Source organism: Orbicella franksi, chromosome 13 (genome assembly GCF_964199315.1).
Source record: "Orbicella franksi chromosome 13, jaOrbFran1.1, whole genome shotgun sequence".
In the NCBI taxonomy this organism is placed as follows: domain Eukaryota; kingdom Metazoa; phylum Cnidaria; class Anthozoa; order Scleractinia; family Merulinidae; genus Orbicella; species Orbicella franksi.
The window spans coordinates 19643646-19664649 of NC_138157.1; the positions used below are offsets into that span (position 1 = coordinate 19643646).

A 21004-nucleotide genomic window follows, 5' to 3' on the forward strand; every position below is an offset into this window, starting at 1 on the left:
CAAATAAACTTTTTACGTTTGATTTTGACAGACAGCTGAATCCTTGTTAAAATATTGGAACCAGTTTTTCAACCGATAGAACTCAATATCAAGGCATATCCGCCATGTTTTCAATGTGCGCGTGCACGAACGCGCGCTAACAACGCCATAAATTATGCGCAGTAAGGATGCGCAATGCAATACTGGGGAATGACCTTAAATCCAAATACTGAAAAATGATCATTTGATGCGATGTCTTGTGATTTCCACAGAGTTTTTTAAATGTCCATCAAAAGTGAGCTAAATTTCAGTGTAAGGGGTTTCAATACTCGTGCTATCTTTTGGTTTATGAATTCCTAAGATCTTAAGAGCCCTTTGAGGTTCTTTGAGTAGGATTACTCTCACAAACGGAAACCAAATCATAAGCGGTGCATACGCCGCTTTATGGATTTTCCAAGTCAATTTAGCGTATTCGAAGGAATTCAGGGATCGGGCACTTGATACCTCTCTGCTGTAGTTTCAACAATAAACACACAAATCGCTAATGCTTCAAAATTAATCTTTTTAATCGCTGTTAATACACTAATATCCCGCATCTAATGTGTACCATATGATAATGATAACAACAAAATTAAGAAGCAGGTTAAGGCCTTCTATCTTTCTGTTTTGCTTCCAAGCTACTTCTGGGGTGCATTGACCTCCTCGATCATGATACGAGTCACGGAGTTCCACCCGGTATAAGCATCAGACCCCGATTTCTTCCCCGGGCAGTCTCCCACTTTTATTCCCACTTTAATGGTTCCCTTGGAAAGTCCCTGGCAGTATCCTCCAATATAAGTTGTTTTGTGTATATTGGTGTCCGTTTTGCCGTTGTTTCGATAAATAAGGACAAGACCATCAATGGTGAGTGGACCTTTACACTCAGCACCATCAAAGGTGAAGTACCATCGCTTACAGCAATCCAGGCAGTAAGCTATTCTGAAGTCACCATTGAACTCCACTTTCAAGGTTGTATCCTGGGCGTGCTTGGTAAAAATGCACTCCTACAAGCCAGAATTCGAAGTAAATTTATATCTTAATTTGGTAGAAAACGCTGATGCTAATCTTTTTATTACCTGGTTAAAAACAAACTTGACGCCATGTAGCCAGACTCTGATTTCCTTGTCATAAATATTAGGGGAAACTAATCAAGGAGCACTTTTTTTATAATTATTGTTAATAAAGTCTCTTACCTTAATCAGCCCATAGTCTCTCCCATCATTGAGATTCTTCCACGCACATTGTTTCCAGTTTCTCTGAGGGACCTGGGTACCCTGCTCGCCTTTGGGTCCTTGAGAGCCCTTAGGTCCCGTTTTACCGGGTGTTCCCACAGGTCCTTGGTCTCCCTTGGCCCCGGGAGCTCCAGGTACACCACTGCAGCCGCTGACAGTACAGCTCAAGGTCGGCGGGGACTGGGATTTTACCTGATAACGGGAAAAGAAGAAAGACGGAAAACTTAGGTTTTATTTAAATGCTTGGTGACTGATAAAACTGCTTTATTGGCACGGGTCTCAGAATAGTTTTTTCACTTGCTTCGATGCCGAGACGCTATTAGAGTAGAAATGCTTTGGTAACAGGAGCATTTGCTCGACTACATGACGAAAACAATGAAAAACAGAGTATGGTCTGTGGAAGGTTATTGTGGAGGCTAATTTCAATTGTTCGTTGGAAAAAAAACAAAACACCAATACCGTTTTTTTCGAACTGAATGTGATCTCTTTCATCTCAGCGTTGATTTTCCGCCTCTTTGTCGTTGCATTCTTTAATAACAAAATAGCTGTGATCTCACTGGCGACTGAGAATGTAATGCCAAACAAGGAAAAGTGAAACAAGACTAAGACTAAGGAAAGACAGTTCGTTCATGTAATTATTGGGGAGCTGAATTTTTCGCGAGTAAAAGAAACTTGCGAGTGAGACCGCATCGATTTGTTGAATTTCAAGATTGTGAAGATGAAAACTTACCGACTGGTTGGAGGAAAACACCAAATGTGGAATAATAAATCCAGCAAGGCAACTGAGAAAGATGACGAAACTCATTGTTTCAGCTTTTTCTTGGCCGTTGTCAGCAAGTTCGACTGAAAGAGAGAAAAAAAAGCGTTACATGTAACCTATACAGCTAGTGCAAGGAAACGGCGGAGCAAAGGAGTTAATAGTTGTAATTTCTAAGCTGAACTCGGTTGAGTTTTAGAATATTTCTGATCAATGAGCCCTCCTCATTGCTGTGTTGTCAAGCCACCGTGAACTGTGTTTACTGAAGCAGTGGACCAGTTCCCAAGACCCAAGCATAATTACCTCCTCTTTTTCTAGTGTTATACCGTGACTTGTATCGTTCCAGAAAATTGGACACCCGAACGATATGATTTCTCTTTTTTTATCGGAAGAACTACAAGTACTTCTCGTATGCCGAACCCGAAAGAATCTACCTTCAGTTTTGCTCTCTTGTCTCTCTTGTTTCGGGCAAAAACACGCTAGCTCCAATTAATAAATATACATCATGTCGACTGTTATGATAATGTTGACATTTTTATTAATGAATTTTTGCTGATAAATAGTTTATGCATATCACTCTGTAGTATTTTACGGTCTGGTGATTGGGTATAAAAATTGGTCAAGATTGGCACGAAAAGGGGCTCATCGAAACATTTTGAATATAACAGACCTAAATAAAATCAGTTTTAGAGACCCTTAATAAGTTCAAGAAATTATTATTTTTTTAGAACTGTCACTTATTAGGTTTACTGTCCTCAAAAGTCATAGATTTTCTCAGTGACCCTTTGTTAAACATTCGTCTGAAACTGAACTTAGCATTGGTTCGTGACTATAAAAAATGTGCAATTAACTCTTCAATTTTAATCCAGTTAGGTAAATCGGCTTTTTAATCTGTGTTTCTGCTTGTATCGTAAGGGGATCTAGAAACCCTGAAGAATGGAAAGCGAAGAGAAAGAGACGAAAACATTTGTGAAAAAGGTTTATCGGTACTCTTAAGCTTTTTAACGTTTCGTCCACCCTGCAAATGGAGCCTTTTCTTACAATGCTTTCTTTTATATGCTTCGTACCGCAAAAAGAAGCAAAGAGGATCTTGTCAAAGAGCGGAAGTTTCGCTTTCTTTCATTCCCAATTTTTTCTCAGCCACTCATTACCAGACTCTTTAGCTCAGCTCAGCACAGCTCAGCGGGAAGGTCATCACAAGAGGGGAATGCGAGGCCAAAAATGGCGGCCACTACGCGCTCGGGAATGTTAGAAATTTTCACTAAAGATGGATGGAAACGAGTGTTAGCCACCCTCGATGACGATGTTTTGACTCTTAATGTAGAAGATAATTCTTTAGTTAATGGCCAACCGCCCTCACCGACTCCTCCTCGTTCACCAGAAGCGAACGACCACGTCGAACCACCGCAAACGATCGCGGACCAAATCCGGACTGTGCGAGTGATAAAGCAAGAAGTTGGCGGTTTAGGGATAAGTATCAAAGGTGGAAAGGAAAACAAGATGCCTATTCTCATATCGAAGATTTTCAAAGGGTTAGCTGCGGATCAGACAGAGAGTTTGTACATAGGGGACGCGATTTTGGCGGTAAATGGAGAAGACCTCCGAAACGCTACCCACGATGAAGCGGTGAGGGCGCTGAAACGTGCAGGCAAAGAAGTTGATTTGACTGTGAAGTATGTGAAAGAAGTGACACCTTATTTTCATCGCACGGCCGAATTGAACGCTAATGCTGCTGCAAATGCGAGTACGAATGGCGAAGGTGAAGGATCTTCGGAGGGCAAGCCAAATTGTATCGAAGTGAAGAAAATACCTCTCAAGTTGTGCTTCGTGACGAGGCACGTTTCGCCCAAGATTGAAAATCATGGAAGAACGTTCGAGCTTTATAATCCCGACGCCAGATCAGCGTGCATACTGCGGGGGAAAGATACTTCAGCAACGAATCAATGGTTCACTGATATTCATACGAATATTACAAGGCTCATTGCACCAGGTATGTTCCATGACATTAATTTTAGTAGCAGTGAATTAACGCAAAATCGGAAATATTGCGGAGATATTTTCACCAGCAGCTTTTATTCATCATCAGCTTTGGCGCTTAGCGCTGCAATTATGGATTACATGCGGGGTAGATCGATGCAAATTTACAGATTTATTTTTGAAATGAGGCGAATTTACTTCAGTTAATGGATTTCATAGTTTTCCCTCATTCCATCGTATGGGTTTCATTCGAGACTGGAGACTGAAAAGTGCAATTTTTCAATTCTGTTAGTACTGATTGCCAAAGTGCTTGAGTACTGCTTTCGAAGTTTAACACTTTAAGTTTGTCATTATATTTTATAAATAAAGATTGAGCGAACAGCTGAACGGAAGGGTGAAATTTTAATTCTGACACTTGAGAGTGGAAAGCATTGTTCGCGCTTTGTTGCTATTGTTTCAACCTTCGTGTGACAGTTTCCCACTTTCGTAAACAGTCAAAACATTGCAGTCAGAGGTAATGGCTTGTTTACTGAATAAAGAAGATGTATAAAAACAGTGCTTTTTCAGGCACTCTGTTGTAACTGGTTGAATAAATATTTAATAGAAATCTTTTCAAATCTAGAAAAAAGTGGAAACAAGTAGAGCCCGCATTTGCGACGAAACGAAAACCATTAAAAATAGATCGGCACCTATTCAAGTAACAAATCCTTTATTTATGTCTCAATTAATTCAAAGCCCATCGGGTAGAACTCATCAATTTTGATTATGCTAATGAAAACAGTTTGAGCATAAAACTATTGAGGAATAGCACTTTGTCGATTTGGCTGGAAATTTGCGAACAATTTTCGAAGAAGCAATTTGAAATTGTGAAAACGATAGTCTTTTTAAGGAGATTAAAAATATTGAGTCGTAAAAATAGCAAAAGTACATGTACTTCTCTTTAATCAGTGTTGTGATTTCTGTATGTACTTTTAATTTGTAAGCAGTTAAAAACTGAAATTGGTTAGGTTTCAAGGCAGCCACAGTCATAACAAAGAGATCATTTATTTTAAGATTTGGTCTTCTCTGAAACCTCTTGTTTTTCAATTAGCCCTACAGCGTAAATTTTCTCATTTTCGAAACAGCTGTAGCCTGTTATTCCCTTAAACCTTTTTATCCGAAACTGGTTATTATGAATTAGTTTAAAAGAAATTGTTTCAAACTGACCTTATCCTTGTTGGACACTGCAACCCTGGTCATCAATTTAACAAAACAGACTTAAAGTATTTAACAAGTGTGATGTAGTTGAAAAAGACCAGTTCTTGTTCATTCGTTTGTTTTTTTTTATGTTCGCAATTTGGAAAGGTTGTAAACATGACATGAATACAGTACTACAGAACTCTGTTTTCAAACTAACTCCTGTTGGTAAAACTTGATTTCTGCAATATTCATTGTCTTTAAACCAAGATTCTTGGTGGAAAGCTTTAAATAAAGTACATTTTGTATGAGCAAAATCAAAGAGTATCAAAGTTTTTGTGCCTTTTGAATTGGGTGTGTTTTGTGCACCCTGGTTTTGTTTGATGTAAGTCTCAAATTGTGATTATTTTAGTTTTAAGTCAGGTCTGAAATTGGAGATGGAAATTCACACATTTTGTCAAAACTAGCTTAAGGGTTTCAATAAAAAAGCAGCTCTACCCCAAAATATTGCAGAGAGTGCCCTTTCCCCCAATCCCTAGAACTGAAATATTTGCAAAAAGGTGTCACTGGTGAAGACAGTTTTAAGGAATATAGTTGTGTGGGAAATTTGAAGTCACATGTTCACGGTGAAACTGTATAATAATTATAAGTCCAATAAAATTTTACAGATGACAACTGGCGATGACAATAATAAATTGTTGTTACTCATGTCTGCCTTAAAAGGCCAAATGGTTAAGTTCTTTCTTTGTTTTTTCTTAGCCATTGAAGAAGTAAATGACATGCTCAGTTCCAATGCAGGATATCGCGAGGTGCGTGCTATGGGCTGGCTTAGTGAGCAAGTTCATCTTGGCGGGGACAGTTCTCATACGGAATGGAAACCGGTGTTTGTTGCTTTGACAGAAAAAGACATGTTGCTGTATGTGGCAGCACCTTGGTCACGGGATGATTGGAGTGCTCCAGTAATGAGCCATCCACTGTTAGCAACAAGGTGGGCAATGTTATTAGGGCCGTAGCTAGTAACAGGCAAACCGAAGCACTTGCGTCAGTCATTTTTTTTTTTTTTGCCTGATCTCAGTGTTTGGTTGAAATGTAGAAATGAAGTCATTATAAACGCCCTAAATACCAATGAAGACCATTTTTAAACCATAGACATTGCCTCAGTCATATTTTTTTTCCTGGTTTTAACTATGTATGTTACTGCAGTCACATGTATTTTTTTTTCTGGATTTAACTGTGTACATGGCCTCAATAAGAGTTTTTTGGCTACGGCCCTGGTTGTAGGGACAAATAGTAAGAGTTGGTGACAGTGCAACCTTCATAAGTTCCAAACAATTTAGTAATTGAGACACTTTGTGAAAATGGCACTTCATAATGTTTAACCCCTAGTAGTATTTCGAATACATCTAGTGACAATTCTCTGCTACCCCAACCCTCCAATTTAATGTTGTGCAGGTTCTTTGGTCTGCAGAGTCTTGAAAAAACCAACATTATTTGGGGGGAGGGGGAAAAATGTTTGTTGGATGCTCAAAAATAGAATTCTACCAAGAAGTGTCTCAACACATTTACATGTATCAGCCATTGTGTGTCCAATAACTGAAATTAAAATGTGTTAATGTGTTCTGCCTTTAAGGGTAAGAGAATACCTTGTTGTACCCAGTGTTCTCTGTAAGCACTGGTGATGAGCGAAAATTGCTGTCCACTAGTTCTGAATGGGCTGGCTACTCTCGATACAAATATGAATTTTTGAGATTAAAAAATGCAAATGTGAAACTTAAAGTTTTACAAGTTTTCAGTACCTTATCATTACCTCTCTGGGCTAAAAGTCGTTTGAAATTCAGCTGAAAACTTGGAAACTAAGCAAAAATCATGAACAAGCCTACTACAAAACATTCTCTGTCTCCTTCCAATTTTTGGGAGAATCCTGTGTATCTATTTCTTTTTTTTGTATGTGTGTTGTGTGTGTTAATACCATTTGCTTTGAGAAGGCATCATTATTACATGACTTAGAAAGTTGAGAAGGGCAATACTAAAGGCATACTCAGACCTGTTAAGATATGCCAACCACAGGGCAATTTTTTTTACCTACGTTCCTCTTATTAACCAAGTTTGAGGTCTATACTGTAAGTTATGGACCAAGATTTTTCTCTTCCCTTTACATTCTTGCACTTGGTTTATGAAATATGTTTATTGTTAAAATTATTTTACTCAGCAAATAGGTTCAGAGAAGTTTGAAATCAACCAACACTTAAAAATAAATTCTCATCCCCTTGTTGTAAAGAATAACTACTCTTGTTTCTCTCATGATTTTACAGACTTGTTCATTCAGGACATGGTACTAACCACCTCCAGAATGATGATTTGACATTTGGAACACGCACTGGAACAAGGAAAGGAGTTGAGGCACATATGTTCAGAGTGGAAACTCCAAGAGAATTAGCTAACTGGTCACGCAGCCTGGTGCAGGGAGCCCATGATGCAGCAACGCTAATCAAAGAAATTAACTGTGGTAAGTTTAAAATGAGTCTGTTGAAGGACAAGGGATCTGGGAAGCTTGACAGCTCAGTTTCTGAAATCAGCTGGAATGCACTTTCTGAAAGTCAATCAAAACTGGTTAGAAAAATTTGAAACCCCAAACCAAAGGTACATTTTGTACATGTATGTTCAAAATTGTTTATGGATGATGTAAGTTTTTTTGTTTTTGTTTTGTTTAAGAAAAGACAGCTACCTGTATGTAGATGAAAATACATACAATACAGTACATAGAACGTAATGTAGTTCTTTAATTTCCTCTCAGACCTACACTTTGATAAAGACCAGAGCAGGTCATTCTACCACCAAGATGGCAAGCAATGCTAGTTTAGAATCACAATGAAATAGAAACAGGCTTTATTTGTTTTAAAAACTTTAACTATACACTGTATTTGTGACAGCCTTTTTCTCAAAGCTCTCTCATGGTCCCTTCTTAAATTGCATATCTATTGGTTAGTGCCGCAATGGTACACCAATGCAGTGGTGAATCGCAATATTTTATGTCATGATACGAATATCGATATTACGACAAGATATCATGATATTATGATTTTGTGATTCTTCATGAATAAAAAATTCAACATTCAGAAACAACTGTCTTTTATGCTCCTTACCTAAGTCCTTTCAGAGCTACCGGTATTTATTAAACTAAGGGACCTGGGAAAGGGAAAAAAAGTTCCATCTTTTCTTTGTATTGCTTTGTGTGCTTCCGGTCACGTATCTTTCAACATGGCGGCACAAAAACATGCGCAGTTCCAATTAGCTGTCAGCTGACACAGTCTTGTTTGGCCACAGACAAAACACATGGTTCATCTGTTCCTCGCAGCTCTTCTTTGCCTGTCAGTTATATGTAATGACGTATCGTATCATGTATCATATGGTGACACTTGTATCGAGATATGTATCGTATCATGAGAAATTGTATCATTGCAGCCCTTCTATTGTGTAATACTCTGATCAAATGTAGCAAGTGTGATATAGTTCGTATGTTTTATGCAAGCAGTTAAACTATTTTACATTGAGCTATAAAATAATCATGAATTTGTTTTCCTCTACAGCTGTGACGTGGAGAGACCAAGATGCACGTTTAACTGTACACTTTGAAAATGGATTCACTCTTACAGATGCACGTGGGAATGAAGGCAATGGACGTGCTCAGGTCTTATGGTATTTTCCATTTGAAAAGTTGAAGCGTTCAGCAGATGATGGGCAAAGAAGATTATGGCTGGAATTTGGGGCAGATGAGTCTGATCAGGTAATAAATTTATGAAGACAAAACATTCATTCTGTAAGGTATTATGAATCTTCCTTATCTTGATTCTTTCAGACTTTCTTGCTGAATTCGAGTGTGCACATGATGAAAAATGTATATAATGGTGATAGAAGTCGACCTTAGACTTTTTATCATCTGGCCCTTGTGGCTTTCTTGTATTAGTGAATGCTATATGGGTCAAAATAAGGAAAAATGCCTTGTTTATGATTCATTAATTGCTTTGTGAATTGCTCATTACAGGTTTGGGGTAGAAAATGGTCATTGAATACGCCATTTTCGATATATTAAAATTCTGACATAGCTTCAAGGCTTTGGGGAATAAAACAAAAGAAATTCATTATTCATCACTCAACCCCAACATGATTTCTTTTGTTTTATTCCCCCAAACCTTGGAGCCAAGTTAGAATTTTAATATATCAAAAATGGTCTATTTGTGATGTGCAGTGTTCGATTTGTATCTTTTTAAAAAAGGGTGCAATAAAATTCCTAATTATTTTTTACAGTGTGACAACTTGAACTGGCCCAGCTAAAAGGAAGCTAACCATTCAGCCTGGTGCCATGCGTGGCATGGGTTGAGTTTGTTGTTGATTCTGACCTTACTCCGAGGGTTTTTCCCTTGGTACTGCAGTTTTCCTCCCTCCACAAAAACCAAGGACCTGCATGAAAACCAGCTGACACTGGTGTGGCTTCCTCTAAAAAAGTTTTTTGATATTTTTAATCTTGGAAAGTAGGAGAGAGAACTTTAATAATCAACTGAGATGCTGTCCCTCTATTTTAATCTCCTCAGGAGTTGGATTTAGAACTGGATCTTCATGGCTGTCCTAAGCCTGTGGTGTTTGTTATGCATACCTTCCTCTCAGCAAAGACAACTCGGCTTGGGCTGTTTGCTTGAGTAATGTGGTGAGGTTACAAACTGTGATTTCTCATCTTGATACTTCCTCCTCTCATGTAATGACAATAGTACTAAGAGGACTTTTAGCTACAAACAACTCATTAAATATAATTATTGTTTTGTGTAAAAGTCATTTCTAGTTTAGTTTGCAGCTGTTTTGTGAGGCAATGCCATTAAGTGCAAGTGCCATTTTTCATCTGAATGAAATTATATTATAATTAAGTGCCAACTAGTTTTAAGCTGTACATGTATGTATTTGTAGATTGACATTTTTTTTTGTAGACATTAAGAAATGCTTCTAATGTAACTATTAACTATTATTAACGTTTTAATACATTTCTTTCAGTTCGAGTTAACTCATTATAAATTACATGTAAGTTAGATCTTTACAAACAACGAGCAATCTTTTTGCTTTATTTGCGCAGAAAATGGAAAAAGATGTAAAGGTCTTAAACACAAAATGCCATGGAAAGGTAATGCAATCAATGGCTGGCTGCTATGCATAACAAAAAACAAACAAACACAAACGCAAACAAACAGAAATCTCAAAGGGTTTGTGGTAACATCAGGGTGAACAACGCAGGGAGTTACTATTAGTATTTGAAGACTTTTTCCTTTCTTGAAAACACACAGTTTGGGTGTTGTGTGTGCTAGAGAGAGTCCAAACCTTTTATCCCTCAGCCAGTGGTAAAATTAATTGAAAAACTTTCCAGATCAAGATTCTTTTTCATGACTGGTTTCAGCATGTAGCCAAATTGAACAACACAAGAAAGCTGTGCTGAAAAGTTAAAATAGCAGTTATGTTTGTCTGTAGCTAGGAATAGGATTATTGTCAATGTTGTGATGCAGTGAAGAGGCAAAGGATTTTGTATTCAAGATATGAAAAGGCACAGAAGGAAGTCTTGAATTAGTTTTAATTGCTCTGATGTTTGCTAATTAATTGTATCTTAAAGACTGAGGAAACTACGCATGAAAACGGTGCAAATTAAATAGACCTCACTTTGCAGGAAAGTAAAACATAGGAATTTTATATAAATTACATTTTGATACCAAAGAGTGGCATTTGTAGGATTTTGCAAGTGGAAGCATTGTTGTTCTTGATGATTTTCACTACATTTTCACATTGACACTGCAGTACATATATAAATTGTATTTTTATTATCATGATGACATATTATTCTCCTAGTATATTGTGCTTCAATTTCTTTTTAAAAAGGTCTAGGATTTTAGACTGGGGAGGTGATGTTTCTTACATTCTGATTTTTGTGTCATATTAGGAGGATGACCTTTTTTATTTGGTATGTAATTGCTGTTGGTACCATAGATTAAGGGTTGTTACTTCTTTGTTTGAGCTTTTTGGAGTGAAAGTATATCAACAATATTATTTGTAGATGTTTATGGGTTATAGTAAATGTGCTTGCAAAAGGAAATTAGTTACATCCCATGCCTTTACAAATGTATAGTTTAGCAAACCAATGATAATAATTATATTATTTGAGTGTATTAGGTTTGAACTAAGCTACAATGAAAAGCAAGGAAAAATAGCAAAACATGTAATTAGTGATTTTGTGACTTGACGTTTTTACTATGCTGTAATTAATAAAATATGATCGAGGAAAGCGTAATGCTTCAAGCTTTCCTTTCAGGTGTTTTCAGGCATTATATTGATTGCATCTTAATTTCAAGGTAAATGTACCTTTGTTCATTGTAACAATATATTATCAATCATTATGGTGAAATTTAAATTTATATCAGGCATTGGTTAGCAAAGTTAGTTTATAAAATCTGGCATATCTATGAAGACTTAAGTTTATGATATCTTATCACAGCGTGTGTCCAAGTCTGGATGGATTGGATGTGGGCCAAACATTTTCATCTCTGGCCATCACATTCAGTGAATAAATAATGTATTGCACAGCCCTTATAGGAAACAGACCTGTCTACAACTTGTTTTCCTTGGTTATAATCTGACTTTTGCACACCTGTAGCCATATTAATAAAATTTTGAAAATAAATGAAAGTATTTTTAGAAAGCATTTTGCTGTGTTTATTGTGTACAAATTAAGAGAAAAATATTTATGTGTTGGGTACAGTCCAGAACAAGACATTGACTCTCAACATATTTCGGATCCAGTTAAACAGTTGTTAAAGGGGCAATGTCCACCAGTTCTGTCAAGAGAGGTACCTCTTTACTCTAGAGAGGTTCTAACTTTGTGGCTGGGTCAACGTTTGAGTGTTGAGATGAAGTGGGAGGTGTTTTGTTATAGAAGGTGTACCAAAGTAAGGCCTTGATCTGTTAACTTTACTATTGAAATATAAAGACATTTTGCAAATTCAATTGACAACTCTTACACTTTATCCTGCTTTAATCTGTCTTTATTTTTTCTCTACAAAGCCCACTCATTATAAACTCAACAACAATTAAGCAACTCTTGGTAATAAATATATTGATGCATTGTTTTTGAACCAGAAATTTAATAAATGTTGTTTGTCTGTGCGCAACTCTTGCCAGTAGACCATGATGAAATCAAAGTCAGGGACATAATTTTTCTATCTTTTTTATCATGCTGAGAACCAATAAGAAAAGAGAATTTTATTGTGGTTACAATATGAATGGTATCTGCTGTTTGCATTGATGGCTGCATAAACTTTAATTTGAAGTTGATCTTAATAAATTAAAACTACCGGTAGGTAGCCATTTACCTAGTTATGAATTCTAAAGATGAAGATTTTAATACATACTAGTGAGCAACGTACAGACCTAGAAAAGAAGTGACTAAAATGAAATCCTAATATTCTAATAAGTAGTATACCTAGTGACTGAATGTTTAATTTTCACATGTTCTGATTGGCATATTCTCCACTTTTTTTGATGATTTATTAATTGTGGCAAAATTATTTATATGTAAATAAACTTATCATTGACAGTATTGAGGAACATGGTTTTTAACCTGGTTAATTGCAATAAAAAGATTGTTCTCATTATGGAAATACAAGAACAACTCCAACTCCACATCAAGCAATAAACAGCAGACTATGGCTATGTATTAACCAGACAGTTTCATGGCAAAATGTAGTTCTGCTATCCATCTTCAGTTTGACGAACAGTTGTCAAGTATTTGGACGGTATTTTACGCCTTTTACGCTACACAGGGTTTTTGGCATGGTTTGGATAAAAAATGCATCTCTGCCCTCTGTACCTGTTTTCAGGATACCTAAGAGTTTATTGAGATCCGGTCTGACCAGAAGAGATGGATGTGTGAGAAGTTGTCATTTTATAGAATGTACAAAGTGTGACACATATTTCGATTGCTTAAGAATCCTTACCATGAAACTGGGAATCTTTTTCAGTACTTATATCAGAAAAGAAGTAACATTTTTTTGCATAGAAACAAAAAGGATAGATTTGGTAGCTTTGAAACAAAAGTTTCTTTTTCTCCAAAATTCTTCTTGTGTTCCATGACAATAGACATGTTAAAAAAGGTTATTTTATATTACACATAACCAAGTCATGGGAAACAGTTGCACATTCCATGGGATACATCTTGGGACAGTTGTAATTGCCACTTAAGTCATGGATTGAATTGATTTAAATTCTAGTTGTCAACTTCTTGTAAATTATCATATTATGAGATTGGACTCTGTCATACCCAGGCAGACATTATCCTCATTTATCAGCTTTGCAGTGGCAAAATAATGGCCCTAAAAAGAAAAAAGAATTCATTTTCTTCAATGAGATAATGTGCGTTAAAAAAATAAAGGAAAATAAAGTTTACCAAATACGATCGATCTTACCTTTGGAATGTATTTTGGTAGTTTGAAGGACTCATAAACATGAAGTTTTTGACCTGAAATTAAATGCACAACAAAAGTCATTAAATTAACAAGGTGATTCAACTATGACTAACATTTCATTTAATGTTAAAAATATTGGACACAACGTGATAATTTTCAATGTTACAAGCCATTCCTTCCTCAGGCATTTACCAACAATGGTCGTTTTCCCATGCGTCCTGTAAATTTCTGCTTAGCAAATGTTCCCCTCTGTTCTGGAGTGGTTTTGGTTCATCTACAGATTGATGATTATTATGTTTGGTAACTGAAAGAACAGTTGTCTCTCCTCCCCCACCCCCCCCCCCCCTTAGTCTTTCACCTTCACCTATGGTTAGGCTGACAGCAGGAGACAACTGACTTTTCAGGCCTAGACCTAGAATCAACTATCCCACAACAGACTCCAATGAAAGGAGGGCACATCTAGTCCCTGAAATGGATAGAGATAGTTGCTTCAGCTGAATTTCCTTGTTTGTTTGCAATGTTATTCCCTTTAGGGTGGGCAGCTAAGGCTGGTCCTGAAATGATAGCTATTTATATTTGTTACCTTTATGCATTGGACAGCCAAAGCTTTTTGCATCCACTTTGCAGACATTGTGTTTAACATCATGCAGGGTTCGGCCATGGAACTGTGCTACTACATGCACTATACCACCATTTAGGGTCGCTTCTACAATAGTGTTTGAGAAAGCAAATAAAACATTTGGTTCTTGGAATAACTGAGTATTTTCAAAAGGTCCAGATTTCAAAACTTTCTATGTGGTTAACATTAAATTGCAGTTGTTGCAAGAGGCGTTTAAAAACCTGTGGTTATGGAATTCAGTCTGGAACCATGTAAAGTGAGAGAAAAAACATGGGAAGGGAAGGGGAGGAAATAAAAGGAGACCCCTTTTTCTATTTACATAGCACTCCCCTGATTAGTTCCCATAGCCGTTTTTCTCTCTTATCCGGTGGGGCCTTGGCACAAGGAAAAAATGCAGTTCAGGAGACACATGATATGATTGGCTAGATTCTTAGACCTAGATTTTCACATTGCTGGTTTCCAAGCCAATCAAATCTTGTCACAAGAGTCAACTTGTGTTTGCGTGAAGGCCCTGCCAATGAGTGGGACAGGACACAATATAAATGGAACCAGAATGCTATCCCCTCTCGATATTGTGGATCTTTGTGCCTCAAGTTTTCATGCATCTCACACTCGTAAAGGAAATAGCTGCTAACAGCAATCAACATTGATCTTACTTGCTGTAAAATTTGCAACTGCTGTTCCAATAACTCGTTTCTGTTCTGCATCGTAATGGATGATCACTTTTCCTATCTTTTTCCGTGAATCGTTGAGGTCTGCGAATCAAAGCAGGATTGACTATACATTCTCTTTGTCTTAGTGTTGGCACAGTGACAACAGTAAACAATGGTTATTAGTATATTCTCAGCTCCGACTATTGCATTTCTAGCTCTCTGATTGGCTCAAAAACTCCGACTATGAGCCATTAGTCGGAGTTTTACCTTATATGGAAAACAGTGCGCCAAGTTTAAAAATTTTCCGCTCTGTAAAATTGTTGAAATAAAAATCGGCGGCAAAAACCCGATTAAGAATATACTAAAACAATTATTCCATTCGACCTTGTTGGATATGAAGTGATCATAACCAACTCGCGCTACGCGCTCGTTGGTTATTTATCACTTCATATCCAACGCGGTTTCATGGAATAATTGTTAATTAGTCACATAAATTATTTATATTTATTGTTAAAAACTTAGGGAGTGGTCGCCCAGCCCAAAAAAGTTGAACAGCATTACCTCTGCTTAAAATTAACTATAGCAAAGCAGAAAAATAAAACAAAATACTTCCTTTTGCAGCTCTCCCAACATGCCATAATGTTCAAGAAACGTCATTTTGCATTTCGTATGTAACCTAGGGCTACATGTTCCCTTCAACCCCTAAATTTTTGCATTTTGCATTTCCTCTTTTGTACCATATTCACTTGTTCGCAAAATACCCCGAGAGGCCAGGGGTCCGTTTCTCGAAAGCTCCGGAAACTTTTCGGTCTCACAAAGCCATATTTAGTTAATCTGTATCTAAATGCAGAGAGGTGTGTATGCCTGAAACTTCTTGTATGAAGGAAACCTCCGTCCTGTTATTGATCATGAATTTCGTCATAATATTGTCAAAGTAGTTGTGGATCCACGAGGCGATAGCCGAGTGGATCCGCAGACTACTTTGAGAATGTTATGACGAAATTAATTGTCAATAACAGGACAAACGCATTAAAAACTGACGTCAATTTGTTTTTTACAATACACAAATTGTCAAATTGTCCGCTCTCGCTCGTTGACGCATCTCATAATTTACAAATTCATTTGTCTGTCCGCTTATTGACAATGAAAATTAGCCAATGAGCGCGCGAGAATTTCCGCAGTTACCATAAAATTATATTTAGAATATATATATATATATATATATAAAACAGCTCTGTAATGATAAGGTTTGAGGTTGCTTCCGTTCCGGGATGCGAAAATTTTAACGGGCGCTTTTGGATTGCGTGACGTGACGGATGCGCGTCACGTACTGAAATTGATGTCTCATTTGACATTGACCTTTTTCTTCCAGGCAAATCCTGTTTTATTTTTAGAGGAAAACAGGAAATTGTTCTCCAGCATCTTGAGCGATGGAAGACCACACGTAATTTTTCCTTCTATTTTGTTAGCGATGACTTTAAGAGACAAGAAAAAATATCTGAAAAGAAATAGAAATTCCTCGATTGGAACAAATTTTGAAAGATTGCGTGCGTAAAGGACAATAAATTCTGATGGAGCAAAGTTTATACACGTCAACACTAATTGCTATTATAAAAGAGGAAAAAATCGAGAAATAGAGCTAGAAGCGCAAATAAACTGCAAGGGCAAAATAACGATTAATCGATAAAAAAAATTATCGTCGATGTCAAAACAAACTATCAAGATTTTATCCTACGCGTACAGTTTCTGAACATCATTTTTTAAAGTTCGTTCCTGTAAAATAGAGAATTTGTTAACTGTTGATCACAAACACGTTTTCAAAGGCGACCTCACCGCAACTGTCCCAGATGTCTCCAACAGCCTTCAAGCCATTTTCTTTAACCCATCGATCCCATTGTGAGCTATCGTTTATGCCATCTTGCCTCTCTTGTGTTATGTTCAGATCCGATAAGTCCGCAAAGAAAGAAGTCCAAACAGCCAAGCACCCGAGCACCAATAGCACAAGGATCGACAGAAAAAGCCGCTTTTTGTAACCTATACTCCAAAATCTCACACGAATGGAATTCCACTCTCGGCATAAAATCTCGGCGAACATCACGTCCCTTATGATCAAACCCTCCAAAGACTCGGGCGGTAAGGGTTTGAACAGTAGTTCAATTGTCACCAGAATCAGAATACCTCAGCAACCGAGAGCCACGTAGAACTTGAGGATCCTAAAATTATATAAAATACTGGAACCTTTCAAGACAGGAAATGACATGGTGCTGTTCAAGTTAATTATTGTCAGGCTTTTCCTATTTTGATGACATGTACAAGCATTCACCCGACAATAAATCGGTCGCCCTTGGGAATGGGAAATGTCCAGGTGACACTTATATACAGGGTGACCGTTATATTATTGAATTAAGCTGTACTAACCTTACACTACTTACAATATGACAGTCCAACCTTCCTTCCCGGGGGGGACTACCATACCTCTCTATTATGGACAGTTTCCTATGCCCCGACAAAATTCTCATATATTTTCGTCAAAAGAAATCTCATACGGACCCTCTCTTATACGGTCAACGGACACAAAATCTCGCCCCCAGAGAGCAAATTCATATAAAAGTTAACCTTCTTATTACGGTAATCACTGAGCTGATGATTGTTTGTGAATGTGATACAATTTCCGGTTTGAACTTACACAAACACCAACGCAACTGGAGATTCATGAAAATTGAAATAAAACACCACAACAGGTGACCAAAGATGATCGAAGAGAAGAAAAGTGAAAGTGCGAAGCTAAGCCTTACATGGCTGTGTTTCACAACTGAGGACTGGGAACTGTACCGAATTCACGAAGTTGATTGGCTGAAATCGATATTGAAAGCGGTCTAGATTTTCCCATCTGGACCAGTTCCATTTTGCGGTGAAGAAGTTGCAAACTAAAATGCAAAAATATTGACTATTTTCTCTGAACAATATTTATTCATGGAAGTGCCAAAAAGCCTGATGAGAAAAAAAGGATAGAAGACGAGCAAACTTTGGCAGAATTAAGTTCGGCTCATCGCCGTTCGCAAGTAAAATGTTAGCTAGTGCAAACCAGTTATACGTCAACGAATTAAATTTTTCTTGCTTGCCATATAGTGAACATCTTATTAACCGAGCTTAGTCGGTCTGTATGGGAGATTATTGACCTCCGTCGTGTGTACAGACCTCACTGCGTTCGGTCTGTACTCAAAACCTCGGTCAAGATTCTGCTCCTATACAGACCTCCTGCTCGGTTAGTAAGAGCTAAGTAGACTGTTACAGACTTTTTAAAGTTAAATGACTCATTTAAATTGTGAAGTGCTAATGGACTACACGGAATTAGCGCTATATAGATGTTACATATTATTATTTATTATTTAAGATTGTCTCATATAGTTCACTCTAGTTTGATCTAGTTTTATATAAGGCTCAATATGGGCTACTGCTGCAAACTATCGAGACATGTTTCAGAAGTGTACTTTAGAATTACTTTTTAGTTTTTTATGGCGTAATCGCGTTTTACTTCGTTTCAAAGCAATGATACGTATACTGTATATAACCAAAATGTACAGTGTGGTAGTACGTAGTCTCAATGCTGTATAGATGCAATTACCAGTGTGGGCCTGTTTTTTGTTACTGAACGCCAGGTCGTGGTGACCTCGACAGTGACCTCGACAGTGACCTCTACATTCAGCGCGAGGGTGAGAAAGCCCCGTCTCATCACCCCTTGCTCTCTCGAACTATTTTCCTTGCGCCGTGTCGCGCGCTTTATGAAGAGGACTGAGGACGAGTCCGTCTCTGCTTCGGATACTTTGCTCTGTCCCTTAGGCGTCCGTATAACAGAGGTCTTACTACACTTATAAAACTTACACTGATTACACTACTTACACTGCTAACAATACTTACAGTACTTACAACAATATTTTTCTGTTGCCTTTATTGTTTTTAATTTTTAAATTTACACTAGTTACTTACAGTCCTTACAATGAGATACTTACAATTGCATAGATTCAACTAATTTTACAAATTATAAACGGTAGTATACAATGAAATACGGTTTAAAATTCTTACAGATAGAAATAAATCAGTAGAAGAGAAGAGCGCCAGTCGTGCTGCTGTCTCATCATAAGGATCCTTACAAGACACAGCGTTCATTTAATTTAGCTAAGAATTCATCTAAATAAGGTTTCTTGGAAAATGTTTTGCAAAAGTAAAGATAGTTCATTAACTATAGTCTACTTTTATGGGGTTTGGGCAATATATTCCGATAGAAAGAAGTTTTCAAATGAATAAGACATAAAGAACACGGGTCATCAGTGACAAGTTTGTAATTCGTCAATTCTTTGGATTCAGTCTTTCCAAGTCGGAATAATCCTATGCATTCTATGAAGAGCTGCAACTTTGAAAGAAAACTGTAAAGTGTATTTGATGTCCAGTTAATCACTTTTTTCCCAAGAATTAATTGCGGTCTGCTTCGTGACAAGTATTTTCATTAACCAATTTATACTTAGTAATTTTTGCAGCGCAGTTTAGGTAACAGTAGTGTTCTGTCTTCTAACTGACGGTACACGATGTTAAGACGAAATCCGATAGAAAATCGAGCAATTTCAGTTTTTAGTGGACAAAAATCTGGTACCAGAATAATTTTAAGTATTTTACAGTCCTTTTTACATTTTCTTAAAGCTAAAGATATAAATAGTTGCCTGAAATAACACCAAAAACAATTTCCAATAGGAACGAGAGAAAATAAATTTCAAAGTTCAGAGAAATTGTGCAAACGCAGGTAAAATTTCATCCTTCGTTTCATTTCACCAGTACTTTCAAGTGTTTCGTACAAAGTTCGACATTTGTTTTCGACATTTGGTGTTGCTAGAAATGATTTTTTTTGAGAACATATTTAAAACAGTCTTACAGAAGTTTGCAATACGATGTAAACCCGGGGGGGTACTTTGGGAATTTCTGGGTGGGGATGTGCCGCTGGGACCCTGGAACCCTTAGCCTATAGCAAAGCTAGTTCAGCTGAATTTTGCTACCCTATACTAGAGTAAACTCCCCAAATCCCCCAATCTATCGACACTGTTGGGGCTGATTTGCATTTGAGTGGCAATTTCTGGTTTCCTTAGTCTAGATAAATCTTCAACCAACCAGTGAGTTTTGTGAAAAGTTATACCACATTCTAGACCCAAACGCTCTGATTTATATACCCCATCCTAGAGTAAACTGCTTGAAAACCATACCCTTCACAGCGGCACATACCTATATAGCCCATATATGGCAGTGCTACCCCCGGGGATGTAAGTAATCTTGGTACTAGGTTTTTGTCCACTTGTTACACGAACTTCTGATGGATTCTATTCAGTGTGCGAGATCAGAAGTTAGAAAAACAAGTGACTTTCTCTTCAGTTCTGTTGGAATTGCAGCAATTATCTGCAGCAAATAAACAGGGCGACCGCTATATACACGTCAGTATCCTTCAAACTTTGTTGGAAGTGAATGAATAAATATGTTTTAAAAATGTTTTTATGTGGAACTAGTTAGCTCAGTTAGTGTAGCTTCTCTCCTTTTCTTTCGCTCCGCCTTTTTTTCGCGCTGCGCCCCAACTAACTAAACGCCTAGAAGAGGCTACCTAAATGAAGAAAGGCCCCTAAATTTCCGTAGTTTACGTTACGGGAGGCACTGTATGCTTGAGTTTCTCCTAAGTTCTCTTGTAGGCGGCGTACCCTAGACGCTTTTACTGGAACAAGGCAGCTTGAATTTCACGGTTTTCCGAGATTTTCTGAGCGTGAAGCTTGATTTCATCTGGGATGTAATCGACTTTACCCTGTGTATAAGACAGTTCTTCGTGCCCATGGCACTACGCACGACATCAATTCTGTTGCTATCTGTGAGTGTCCCAACCCTGTACCACACGCAGGCGATGATATGTATTTGACATAGGTCATATTTGGTATAGTGTATTTATTTGTGTGCGACCCCCTGCCATAGTGCGCTACAATTTAATATAAAGCCGTTCTATGAAGCTTGTAATGATTCGCTAATGGGTTGATCGTAATGCAATTTGGTGACCGTTG

The 21004-nt window shown here is 37.4% G+C and overlaps 3 protein-coding genes across 4 annotated transcripts; 1 reads left to right on the top strand and 2 right to left on the bottom strand.

The window, feature by feature from the left end:
- Positions 1 to 475: 475 nt before the first annotated feature.
- On the bottom strand, positions 476 to 2368 carry LOC145465793 (collagen triple helix repeat-containing protein 1-like). Its single transcript, XM_081449552.1, has 4 exons — positions 2311 to 2368; positions 1981 to 2093; positions 1212 to 1442; positions 476 to 1022 (listed from the first exon to the last, which is right to left on the bottom strand). The coding sequence occupies exons 2-4, from the start codon at positions 2053 to 2055 to the stop codon at positions 657 to 659; spliced, it is 672 nt and encodes a 223-aa protein (XP_081305678.1). The 5' UTR covers positions 2056 to 2093; positions 2311 to 2368; the 3' UTR covers positions 476 to 656.
- A 779-nt stretch (positions 2369 to 3147) lies between these two features.
- Positions 3148 to 10371, top strand: LOC145465184 (beta-1-syntrophin-like). Of its 2 annotated transcripts, XM_081448950.1 has the most exons (6): positions 3148 to 3997; positions 5920 to 6148; positions 7473 to 7666; positions 8748 to 8944; positions 9750 to 9862; positions 10280 to 10371. In XM_081448950.1, the coding sequence occupies exons 1-5, from the start codon at positions 3229 to 3231 to the stop codon at positions 9852 to 9854; spliced, it is 1494 nt and encodes a 497-aa protein (XP_081305076.1). In that variant the 5' UTR covers positions 3148 to 3228; the 3' UTR covers positions 9855 to 9862; positions 10280 to 10371. The 2 variants fall into 2 exon arrangements, with proteins under 2 accessions (XP_081305076.1, XP_081305075.1); XM_081448949.1 differs by having other exon boundaries at positions 9750 to 10371.
- An 805-nt stretch (positions 10372 to 11176) lies between these two features.
- Positions 11177 to 18206, bottom strand: LOC145465185 (uncharacterized). The gene is made up of 5 exons (XM_081448951.1): positions 16755 to 18206; positions 14925 to 15023; positions 14233 to 14355; positions 13650 to 13702; positions 11177 to 13556 (listed from the first exon to the last, which is right to left on the bottom strand). Exons 1-5 carry the CDS (start codon positions 17014 to 17016, stop codon positions 13476 to 13478), a joined length of 618 nt encoding a protein of 205 aa, XP_081305077.1. The 5' UTR covers positions 17017 to 18206; the 3' UTR covers positions 11177 to 13475.
- Between the last annotated feature and the right edge of the window lie 2798 nt (positions 18207 to 21004).